Source organism: Triticum dicoccoides, chromosome 3A (genome assembly GCF_002162155.2).
Source record: "Triticum dicoccoides isolate Atlit2015 ecotype Zavitan chromosome 3A, WEW_v2.0, whole genome shotgun sequence".
Lineage (NCBI taxonomy): Eukaryota > Viridiplantae > Streptophyta > Magnoliopsida > Poales > Poaceae > Triticum > Triticum dicoccoides.
In genome coordinates, this window is record NC_041384.1 from 725,040,793 (window position 1) to 725,053,559 (window position 12,767).

Consider the following 12,767-nt stretch of genomic DNA (forward strand, 5'->3'; position numbering starts at 1 on the left):
ACGCCTGCCCCAATCTTTAGAGCTCCGGTGGAAGAACCACCTGCGTCCATCCTCTTGTAGCCTTTTTTTTGAAAGAAAAGGTAGAGATAGTCTACCTTATGCATTCAAAACGGGGTAAACCCGAGAGGCCAAAGGCCGATTACATGAAGGTGGTGTAAACGTGCACTGTAAGTGCAGCAGGCCACCACCGAGCCGTTCAGGAAGAAGATTACAAGAAGAGGGATTGGGGGAGCAGTGTTAGGGAGTTACAAGAAAGTCAGCCCATCCTAAAATCGTGCAGCGATCATCCGCCACTCTGGCACGCAAGCTCCAAAGCCTAAGAAGCTCAAAAACCTCGTGGAGTGCACGTGCGGCATGCCAGCTTTCCTTGTTAAAGACCCGTTCGTTCCGTGCTCTCCATAATCCGACAGCACCCGCCGCAAGCAAAACGTTCCAAAGCTTACCATAAGAATCTGCTGAAGCGTGGCAGCATAGGAAATCCTTCATTGAAGATGCCATAGTGGCAGTTGCAAGAAGCCCCATCTTGTCCCATACTTTGTCCGCGAGCTTACATCGCAGGACGATATGATCAGTGCTTTCAACTGCTGGGCAGACATCACAACCATTATGTGGCGCAATGGTCGTCCAATCCTCTTGTAGCCTGACAAACTTCACTTCAATTCGAGCCTAAAACTGTTTACTCTTCTTATGATTGAAACCGGCTTCTTATCATTCAGATTAACTCGAAACCTGGTACTACTTGTTTTGGTGAAATACTGCATAAGCAGATTCTTTTTTCCCGTTAACCACTGTATAACCGGATTGAAAGACAGTTCCTAGATATTGAGAAATTTTTATTCGATGGGTACATTAAAGATGTAACCAGACACTCAAGGTAATACTATGAGTACAACACACCCATTGTCAGAACACGGACTGAAATAAGGGTTAATGAACAGCTGATAAACAACATCAGTCGAGCGATGCAAGAATACATAAGATGAAGGAGATAAGCAAAATAGTACATAAAAATGTTCCAATATGGGAAAACCTACTACTACTTAATCTACTACTCACAGTGGCATGAGGCAGTAGCAGCAAGGCCAGCACAGGTTTATTTTCACAACCTTTACAATTTGGGAAGGACATCACAGTACCGCAAGAGAACCTGGACAAGGCTGAAAGGTCGAGCACAAAAGTCCTTGCTGTAGATGATGTCCACCATGTCACCTCTTAGGTTATACACGCACATCTTGTCTCTAGAATCTGACATGGACATGTCTTCAGAATCTGACATGGACGCGCTTTCAGAATCTGACATGGGCGTGTTTTCAAAATCTGACGTGTATATGCAATCTCCGTCAACGGACGGAAGCTTAGCTGCATCGACAGACACACACCTCTCTTGGCCAAGGAGCAAGGTGCGGCCACCGAGGCTCTTGACCTCCTCCAACAACTTGTGCTCGACGTCGACTCTGAAAACTTTCAAAGTTTGATCGACCGAGCGAACGAGCAGCAGTTCCCCAGCAGACTCTACGAGATAAAAAGGCATTTCGCTGTGATCATCTCCCTCTTTTGTGTCATCATCTCCCTCTTGTGTATATACGTGCACATCCGGCAGTGCCGCGGCAGGTATGACCAGGAGCTCATCATCATCATCATCATCATCACACTGGTCTGCTGCTGGTGCGAGTGCGACCAACTTGAATACACATCCATGGCCATCGGCACAATAGACGTCGCCCTGGAAGTTGGCAATGCTCACCAAGTAGGTTTCAACGGCCTTCTCTGTCTGTGTAAAGAAATCGCTGCTTGGGGCAGCACAGAACACCGAGCCCCATCTCAGCAAGACCAGCGTCGGGTGAGAGCCTCCCTTCACCGAGGTAAAGGTAAAATGCCGAGGTAACGCGGCGGGGAAGTGGAGCATGTCACCTGTAAATGGGTTGAGGACACGAGCCAAGTGCGGTGGATACATGTCCGCGAGCACGAGGAGACCGTCGGCGGCACCGGCGACGAGGTTGTCGCGGAGCGCCGGGACGTGCAGGCGGCGGAAGCGGCCGGTGGGGACGTGGAGGAAGAGGCGAGACTCGTCATTGAGGCCGTCGGGTTGCAGGTCGAGCATGACCCAGTGGCGCGGGCGGAAACGGAGGCCGGCTACCGCGGCGAAAGGAGATGGCTTGGCGACGGCAGAGCGCCAGGTTGAGCAGACGGCCCTCATGTCCATGTACGCGTCGACGCCGCCGGTGGTGGAGAGGACGCGGTCGGCGACCGCTTGGACAAGCTCCGGTGGAAGCGAATCCCATTCCGGGACCATGGATAGGCCACCCAACTTGGTGCTGCCGTGCGGCCGCCGCCACTCGCTGCTCCAGTCGCCCCCCTCCTTCATCTTCATGGCCACGCCCAGGGTCCTCGCGCTGAGGGGCGGATCTGCTGGGAGCAAACTTGTATGGGGGAATGGAGCTGGAGAAGGGCGGCAATGGATCGGATTTTGGGGAGAAGGGAGGCGGCGGCCGGGACGGAGGATTTTGGGGAAGAAGGAAGCGTCGCGTGCGAATGGCTTAGGGTCGGCTTGCTTGGGCTTGGGCCCTTTAGTTTCATCACAGAATAAACTTACAGTTCTGCCATGAACTTCCAACTTTAGTTTTTTTAGATTCTCACTCAGGAACCTCCCCCTGATTTCAGTTTAAGAAAATCAAATGCATATTCATTAATTTTGGTGCAACTTATAAAAAAAGTTTCAATGTATTCGAATTTTTCAACTTCAAATAATGAGAGGGCATAAAACGACTTTCCTGGAAACCCGTGAAGTTAGAGATCATCTATACTGTATCAATGTTGCATGGTTGGATTTAAAAATTATATATTATGCAAACTTATTAAGTAAAGTATTTATTTAATAAAATAGCTATAAAAATGTGTTTAAATGGAAATGGGCTTATGAAAACATCAAATTGGGTGGAATACATTTTTACTCAACTCTAACTATTTTAAACTATTAATGTTTTCTCTTAAATATTTAGGGCACCTAAATAAAGCCAGTACATTTCCTAGGATTAAAAATCTATACAAAATGAATTTAAATTTCTTGTCTAGTTATTTTCTTATGTTCCAAAAAAAACCAACCAATCTAGACCGTCAAATCATGACCCATCCCAGATTTGAATGCTTCTCGACACCGTATGCAAGCTGCGGCACGTCCGGCCATTTAACTTTTTTTTAATGATAAAACTCCAGAAAAATAAATTTTTGTGAAAAAACAAAATAACTTGGCATGTTGCGTTGGATTGGTCATACAATCAAATAAAAACACTTAGGGTCATTTGAGAGATTTTGAGAAACAACGTGCTCTCAAATGGAGTCTTCTTGCCTACCCGGACACGCTACGTTGTACATGGTGTTTTTTCTACACAAATGAAAACAATATTTGGGGAAATTTGATAAAAAAATATGGTTCCCACTTGTTGTTCTTATTTTTCTCACTTTTTTGTTTAGACTTCCAGATTTGTTAGGGTTTTAAAAAATGATCGTGTTCAAAATTCGGTCGCTCTTTAAAAAAATCATGTTTTGACATTCCAAGCAATTTTGAAAGACACAAACATTTATTGAAATTTCGTACAATTTTTAAAATGCGTACAATTGTGTTTTATTATCAAAATTTGAAAAAGTGTTCTTTTTTTGAAATTTTGAACAAATTCATATAAGCACGGGCATTGTTTGAAAAAGAAAACATGAAAACAAAAAAAAAGTAAACTGGATGTTCATATATTTTACAAATGCTCGCAATTTTAAAAAATTCATCATTTTTTTAAAAACAAATCCTGTTTAGAATTTGGTTCAGAAATTATATCATAGTATATAATTCCAAATTATGTTCGTTTATTTATAGAAAATGTTTGAAAATTCCCCGATATTTCCAAAAATATTCAAAAAAATAGAATTTCGTTTTTTTCTTCTTTTCAATAAACTTGAACATTTCGTTCAGAAATTTAGAAAAGTTTGGAGTTTCAAATTTGCCAAAAATGTTCTTATGTTTAAATTTTATTAATAAATTCAGAAAATGTCCACGAAATTCAAAAGATATTTGTGTTTTTGAAAATTAAAAAAATAATGGGGAATTTCATAAAATGTTTGCGTTTTGAAAATTGTTGATAATTTCAAAAAATATTCGTGTTTTCACAAAATGTTCCTGTTTTAAAATTTTGTTCATAACTTCGAAAGTGTTCATGTTTCCTGGGAATCTCATATAATGTTCACGTTTCTAATATTTTTTCATAATTTGAAAAGATGTCGGGTTTTCAATTTTGTTCCTGTTTTTCAGGAAATGTTCGTACTTTCAATAAATTGTTTGTAGTTTCAGAAAATGTTGCCACTATCTATTGTGTTCCTATTTTTTCTCAAAATGTTTGAGATTCCGAAATAATGTTCAGAAGATGTTTCAGTTTTTTAAAATATGTTCATAAATTTAAAAAATGTTTGCGAGAAATGTTCAGAGTGTCTTCTCGCAGAAATGTTTCACTTGCGACATGGTTTAAAAAAATTAAGTTTTGCGAAAAAGAAAATCACATATGAAATTTCAAAAAAGGTTTTAATCTTTCGTGACCTATAGTGCATACAACATGCGTTGCAATTTTGGCCAACAAATCTGGTGTGCTGCAGTGGCTATAGGTGTTACGCACTCGTGGGAGGTCCTGTGTTTGATCTCGTTCGCCCATTTTAGTTATTGCGGATTGATATTTAAGTTTTGCAGCTTTCTTTCTAAGATTGATTAACCATGAACATCAATATCAATATACTTTATTCCTAGAAAATTATCAATATACTTTAACTGCTCGAAAGGAGAAGTGTGAAAGAAAGAAAATGATGTTCTCCCCAAATCAAGTAGTGGAAATGTTGCTCACGTGTGAGAACATTGAAGCAGCCACCCGGCGAGGAGGCGTTCCCACGGGTTCCATATGAACATTCACACTGAAATGACCATATGAACATTCACACTGAAATGACCCATCTGTATTGGTACATTTGCTGAAGCACCCATTCTTTTTTGAATTCTCACACTCGTCAATGTCAGCATACACATATAATCTAGTAAGTCAGCGTGTATAAAGCAGGTTAAACAAGTGCAGCAGTTTCAGGACAAACCACTAGATTTTTTTTTTCATATTCTAGATTTTGGTAGGAGGTGTAAAGATAATTATGCATTTAATGTACTTGCAGAAAAAAATAGAAAAGCATGCATTCTAAAAATCTTGGTCAACTTTATAACTCCGAGCCATGATATTTAAGAGAACTAATGGACACAAACACCAATCATATCTCCAATTCATCTAAGTATCGCATTTTAATTCATACATTTATCTCTCATCTTGAATATTTTGGTTAAATAAAAGAGAGGCAATGTCTCGAATAGGAAAAATGAACTGTGTCGAAGTCATTGTAATATATGTTTCACATTTAGTGAAGTTGTATTTACCATAAAATATGTTAAAATTATATAATAAGAATATGTATCTTGTTTAGTTGTATCATTACATGGTTGCTAAATTTAATAGAAAACTACAACATTTAAGATCATATGTAGAAAATACAAATTTTAATTATGAATAAAATACAAATGTTTAGTATAAATAAATGGTAAGTGTTTATAACTTATCGAAGGATCACTAATATACTTCAAACTATTTGGTATTTCTCCACTCTTACGACTCATTCATGCAATTCAATGTTAAAATTGAAAATTTACATATTTGTCATTACATTTAATAATAACCGGAATGACATAAATGAATTCTAATCATGGATATTGTTACTACACAACATCATATATCTTGAAAATAGAAATTTGGGCAACATAATTTTGAGTAAAACCGGACAAAATGGATTGTCTATAATCAACACAATCGGAAAAATATATATAAAAAGAGTGGAAAACAAGACTAAACACACAAAAGTAGAATGTAAGAACCGTACCTCCGCCTGTGCTGCTAGCTGGCGAAGCAATCGTCATAGCTGCACCTCCGGTAGTGTGTTGCTCTCCTAGAGAGACAATGGGGTGGCGAGAGAAAGTCGGTGACAGTACGTATCAAGCATTCCCAAGCTTAATTTTCCTCATCCTCGAGTAATTAAATGATAAAAACAGAATTTTTGATATGGAATGCTACCTAACATATTTATCCATGTAACCCTGTCTTAAATTTGGCTATGAGATTGCAATGCCATAATCAGTACCAAAAAATGGTCGATAACGCCATTTTCAACAAAATGGTTTGTATAACAGGAAGGACGGTCAACTGTCACATTGTCTTGTCCGGAACCGTGCAGAGGAGGCTGTCTGGAGCCAATGCAACAGCGAGGACTAGCTATAGATTCCAAACATCGACTAGACATGCTTTTATCTTTGTGTAGATCAATGTTGCAGCAACAAGGACTGGAACTCTGAATCTTGTTGTAACTTGATACGGAAGCTGGGAGGAGACATGCTTTTATCTTTGTGTAGATCAACTAGACATGATTTCATTCATCCTCCTGACCGCGATCGGATGGCGCGTGCTTTGTGCACAATATTCTTTTTTCTGTTTGTATGAACATACGTAGGACCTGATGGCCGGCCCGATATCTAAAAACCTCGGCAGAGAGCGGTGTTATGTTTTTGCAGAGCATGCTGGAAAATGCTTGTGTTGGCTTTGCCTGAAGGGAATTACTAGCATTGCAGTACAGAAGAAAGGACTGAGATTTAAGGATTGGAAAGTCAGTACAAAAAATCATTCAGAAGCTTGCAACAAGCGTACATTGTCAGATAACTGACTAAAACAAGCATTCATGAACACAGCTGCTGCACATCAAGCCGTATAGATGACTGTTATATTTCTTCCACCGATTCAGCTTCCCATTCCATCTTTGCATGCTGATGTTCTTCATTCAATATCCACTGGCAACTCTTGATATCAGTCACACCCCCATTACTTAGGGCCTGTTCGGCAGTCGCCCAGCTCCTAGCTTCACGGAATCTGCGGGCAGAGCTGGACCGAACGGTTCAGCTCCAGGAAGCTGGCTTCCTGGAGCAGAGGCGCGGCTACGTACAAAAACGTGGAGCTGCTCCTTTCGGGATCCCAGGAAAAACAAAAGCTGGAGTTCGGTCTTATTTACAGAGGTGTGCCACCGCGAAGTGAAAAACGGTTCGGTGCTGCTCTCGACCACCAGTAAGAATAGAGCACGAGCAGGCCTTCCTTCTCTCTCCTCGATGATTAATATATACCCACTCTCAGTCCAATGCTCCTGCATTCTCTATATTTCACAAAGATTCAGATAAAATTTTCGGAAGCAACCTTCACTCTGTTTCTGTTGAGCATCTTTCATCGAGTTAAACATCTAGCTTCACTACAACAAGAACTGTCATGATATAGCAACTACGACAAATACGCTGCATCCTGCCAGGTTGTGACACCTCCTGTCGCATCGTAATATCTTTCGTGTTGATTTCTTTGCCGACGCAAGCTTTTGGCCGCTGCCTCCAGGCTCCAGCAACAAGTCTGGGCAATCTCCTTCCCCGCTTGGCAGCTGCACTCACCCTGTTTCTTTGGTTTATAATCTCCTAGATTCAAACAAAATTCAATTTTGGTTAGGAAAAAAAATCCAGATTTGACTAAATTATATGGACCAATTCTGAATTAAATTTCAAAATGCCAGATACATAGGTTTGCAATCCAAATGTAACATTTTCAATGGCTGTCAACAATTTCTAATGGTCTAAATGCACTATGAAACCACAAGCTTATTTTTCATACCTGTTAGACACACTTAAGCGATTCCCTTTGCAATTACGAGGGCCACTGCCCTAGTTCCTATAAGAACAAAGCTACAGGCAGGAAAAGAGGCAGCAGCACGCCTGCCCCAATCTTTAGAGCTTCGGTGGAAGAACCACCTGCGTCCATCCTCTTGTAGCCTTTTTTTTTGAAAGAAAAGGTAGAGATAGTCTACCTTATGCATTCAAAACGAGGTAAACCCGAGAGGCCAAAGGTCGATTACATGAAGGTGGTGTAAACGTGCACCGTGAGTGCAGCAGGCCACCACCGAGCCGTTTAGGAAGAAGATTACAAGAAGAGGGATTGGGGGAGCAGTGTTAGGGAGTTACAAGAAAGTCAGCCCATCCTAAAATCGTGCAGCGATCATCCGCCACTCTGGCACGCGTCGCGTCGCGTGCGACTGCGAATGGCTTAGGGTCGGCTTGCTTGGGCTTGGGCCTCGTCTCCGACTGCCCTTTAGTTTCATCACTGAATAAACTTACAGTTCTGCCATGAACTTCCAACTTTAGTTTTTTTAGATTCTCACTCAGGAACCTCCCCCTGATTTCAGTTTAAGAAAATCAAATGCATATTCATTAATTTTGGTGCAACTTATAAAAAGGTTTAAGACAGTTGCGGCACGTCCGGCCATTTATCTCTTTTTTTAACGAGAACACTCTAGAAAAAGCAAAATTTGTTGAAAACAAAACAACTTGGCATGATGCGCTGAATTGGTCATACAATCAAATAAAAAAATTACGATCATTTGAGAGATGTTGACAAACAACGTGCTCTAAAAATGGACCTTTCTTGCCTACCCGGACACGCTACGTTGAACATGGTGATTTTTCTACACAAATACAGACAATATTTAGGGAAATTTGGGAAAAAATGGTTCCAATTTATTGTTCTTATTTTTCTCACTTTTTTGTTTCGAATTCCAGATTTGTTAGCGTTTTAAAAAATGTTCGTGTTCAAAATTCGATCGCTCTTTTAAAAGAATGTTCATGTTCAAAATTCGGTCGCTCTTTTAAAAAGATGTTCATGTTCAAAATTCGGCCATTCTTTTAAAAAAATGTTCATGTTTTGACATTCCAAGCAATTTTGAAAGACACAAACATCGTATTGAAATTTTGTACAATTTTTTAAAATGTGAACATTTGTGTTTTATTATCAAAATTTGAAAATGTGATCATTTCTTGAAATTTTGAACAAATTTATATAAGCACGGGCATTGTTTGAAAAGAAAAAGAGAAAATCAAAAAACATGAAAACGAAAAAAAGTAAACTAGATGTTCATATATTTTAAAATTGTTCACAATTTTAAAAAATTCATCATTTTTTTCAAAAAAAATCCTGTTTAAAATTTCGTCAGAAATTATATTAAAGTATATAATTCCAAATTATGTTCCTTTATTTTTAGAAAATGTTTGAAAATTCCCAGATGTTTCCAAAGATATCAAAAATAAAAAAAGTTTAGAATTTCGATTTTTATTCTTCTTTTCAATAAACATGAACATTTTGTTCAGAAATTTAGAAAAGACTAAGACTCCTCCATTTGATATTAATAATGGCCGCATTAGACTAAGAACGCTATGCCTTCAAAATAATTATTGATGGAAGCATAGATAACACAATCAAGAATTTCACTTCAATGACATATCTAGATTTGAGGACGAGCCTTCTCAAGGACATACCCAAAGAATTATGCTCCTTGCAAACTTGGAGTACCTTGATATGTCACATAATCCTGACATGTATCAATTGCCATACTGCTTTAGAAACCTCATTAAGCTCAAGTTCTTGTACCTACAGTGAACTCATATACGAATAATACCAAAGGATGTCATATCTAACCTTAAAGTTTGCAAGTAATATACTTGAGGACTTGGCGGGCATATCGTGGAGGAGGCTTTGTCAACTATAACCCTGCAATATTCCAAGAGTTGGGCACCCTACATGAATTGAAAGCAGGTGGTATTGAGGCAGATGCCTTTACTGAGTATGAATCACTAAGAGATGTGGCCGCGAATCTCTCCATTCGATATTTAGTATACTAGGGAGTCTCAAAGAAACACACCCCTTTTGCTCTGGTATTCTTTCAGCTGACTTTGCGCAAGAGACCTTGTATGAACTGGAAATTATATGGAGCAAATAACGGGAAGACAAGACAAAACTATTGTTTCGATAGTCTGAATAAGCCCTTCCTGTGGTTTTTGGTGAACTTGAAAGAGATCACATGGGTATGAAGATCTCCAGCGCATGTGCTTCCAAGGCTAACTTGTTTTGGATGTGAATAGCTACTCCAAGCTCGAGCACGTCTCCTGGGTGATGTACCTGCCTTGCCTTGAATGACTGGAGGCACGTTTCTACGACAACATGAAGGGTCAAATAATGAGCACGGGTCAGGAGAGTTAAAGTGCATCTGATGGTACATTTCCTTGCCCAAAATAGCTGCGCCTTTCAAACAACCCTATGTTGGTGACCCTCTGCGGTCCCGGCGTGATGTTCCCGTCCCTGGAGTAGCTGATGCTCACAAAGTCTCCAGAGTTGATCAGGCTCCCTTTCCAGATGCACAGCTTGCCGCTAAAGCTGTGGGAGCTACAGTTTGATGACGTTGAATGCTGGGGCAGATTGGAACGTGAAGAAGGTGTCAAGCCTTTCCTGCAACCCTCTCTTAAATTTGGCTATGTGAGTGAAACACCATGATCAGCCCCTCCGTTCTGTACCGCCATGCTTCCTCGTTGGGCACACACGGTATGCCACAGGGCGTTTTATCATAATTTCCTACATAATGGAACTCTTCAGAGGGGGCTATCTGAAGCCAATGATGCAACAGCGAAGACTGGAATTCTGAAGCTCAAAAGCTCTATCTGAAGCCAACGATGCAACAGAGAAGGATTGGAATTCTGAAGCTCAGTATATGGAAGCTGGAAGGAGGAGCCATGTGTTTTTATTCATGATCCTGAGCGCGCTTTGTGTCTTATTTTTCTGTTTGTATGAACATATAGGTAGGACCTGGTGGTTGGTCCGATATCTAAAAATCTCATCGGAGAATGTTGTTCCTTATGTTTATGCAGATTATGCTGGAAAATGCTTCTATTGGCATTTCATACGGGGCAAAATGAGTGAATCTATGCTCCAAAATGCGTCTATATACATCATTATGTAGTTCGTATTGAAATATCTAAATAGGCCTATATTTAGAACAAGATTTCTAAATTCCGAACGTTTGGAATCTCGCAACAGATCCGAACGATCTTGTTGCCGCCCGATCAGAATGGCACGCTGCGGAATAATTGCCGCTTTAATGAGATCCGATTTTATGAAAACAGACACGTCACGGAATAATTACCCCTTTAATGACTTTCCGCGTGGCCGTGGAATTGTTGGTGCTTTAATGGGATCCAATTTTACAACAGACTCTTTGCGATTAATAACTTTCCTATCATGCGCCCCAAAATTACGATTTTAGAACAATTTTTTGCGATTAATAACTTTCCTATCATGCGCCCCGAAATTGTTGACGCTTTATTGGGATCCGATTTTGTAAATTTTTATATGGTGCATGGCCTCTAGATAAATAGCCAAAAATTGTTGTAGTAGTCGGGAATCAAACCCACAACCTCATGTGCCAATCCGATGCCAACAGCCAACTAGATTAGATCAATTTGTTGGTTTGTCACAAGATGCACACTACTTATACCTTCTTAATACGAGTTTCTAAAAGAAATCGAATCAACAGTCTTATCGGTTCCAATTACTTTAAGTTGTCCATCCAAATTTGATCATTTTCTTGCACGTTTCATACCACTTCACATGGTTCAAAAAAGTTTTTTCAAACATTTCCGATAAGTTCTGTGTAAATAGCATGGTAATTTACACGTTATGGATCTGATAACTTATATACAAATATCATGATAACTTTGACCCAGGAAAAAAGTTTGTTGAAACATATCCGATAACTTCGGTGTAAATTGCATGATAACTTATGTGCCACTGACCTAGTAAATTATATACAAGCACCACGATAACTTTGATATTGGAGTTTTTTTGTTAAAACATAGATATACGTAAATGACGAACGTTCCATTTTTTTAGCCAAATGTACATGATTTTTCACATGAGATTTTTTCATTGAAACATATCCCCGGTAATTTTTGTGATAATATAGGCTCCCGGACTCGATAACTTAAGTACAAACACCACAATAACTTTGACCCGTGGATAAAAGTTGTTGAAAACATACCACCGATAACTTCTTTGTAAATAACATGATAATATATAATCCCGGACTTGATAACTTAGATATAAACACCATGGTAACTTTGACCCTTGAAAAAAAGTTGTTGAAAACATACTTCGGTAACATCTGTGTAAATAACATGGTAATATAGGCTCCCGGACCTAATAACTTGGATACAAACAGTACGATAACTTTGACCCTTGAATTTGTTTTGTTGAAAACACACTCTGACAACTTTTTGTGTAAATAGCACGATAATATAGGCTCCCGGTCATAATAACTTAGGTACAAACACCACGATAACTTTGACCCGTGGAAAAAATTGTTGAAAACATACCACTGATAACTTCCCATGTAAATAACATGATATTATACGCTTCCGGACATGATAAATTAGGTACAAACACCACAATAACTTTGACCCATGTAAAAATTTATTTGAAAACATACTCCGATAACATAAGTATAAATAATATGGTAATATAGGTTCCCTAGCCTAATAACTTAGGTACAAACACCATGATAACTTTGACTCGTGAAAAAAAGTTGTTGAAAACATACTTTGATAACTTTTGTGTGTAAATAGCATGATAATATAGGGCTCTTGGTCCCCATAACTTAGTGATAGATGGGAATCGTTCACGGCCGAGGGTGGCCCGATCTTCATGTCGTAGGATCGAATCCAGGAGGATAACTAGTTGCAAGCAGTTGGGGTAACTAGCTTTATACCTGCCAAGGTTGGATGCAACCCGTACGTTGGGTAT

General features: G+C 39.5%; 1 protein-coding gene across 1 annotated transcript; it reads right to left on the bottom strand.

Moving 5' to 3' along the window:
• Positions 1-927: 927 nt before the first annotated feature.
• On the bottom strand, positions 928-2,521 carry LOC119273500. Its single transcript, XM_037554646.1, has one exon. The coding sequence runs from the start codon at positions 2,369-2,371 to the stop codon at positions 1,109-1,111; it is 1,263 nt and encodes a 420-aa protein (XP_037410543.1). The 5' UTR covers positions 2,372-2,521; the 3' UTR covers positions 928-1,108.
• Between the last annotated feature and the right edge of the window lie 10,246 nt (positions 2,522-12,767).

Coding starts and splice junctions, on each gene's coding strand:
- LOC119273500 (XM_037554646.1), bottom strand. CDS start 2,371: ATGAAGATGAAGGAGGGGGGCGACTGGAGCAGCGAGTGGCGGCGGCCG.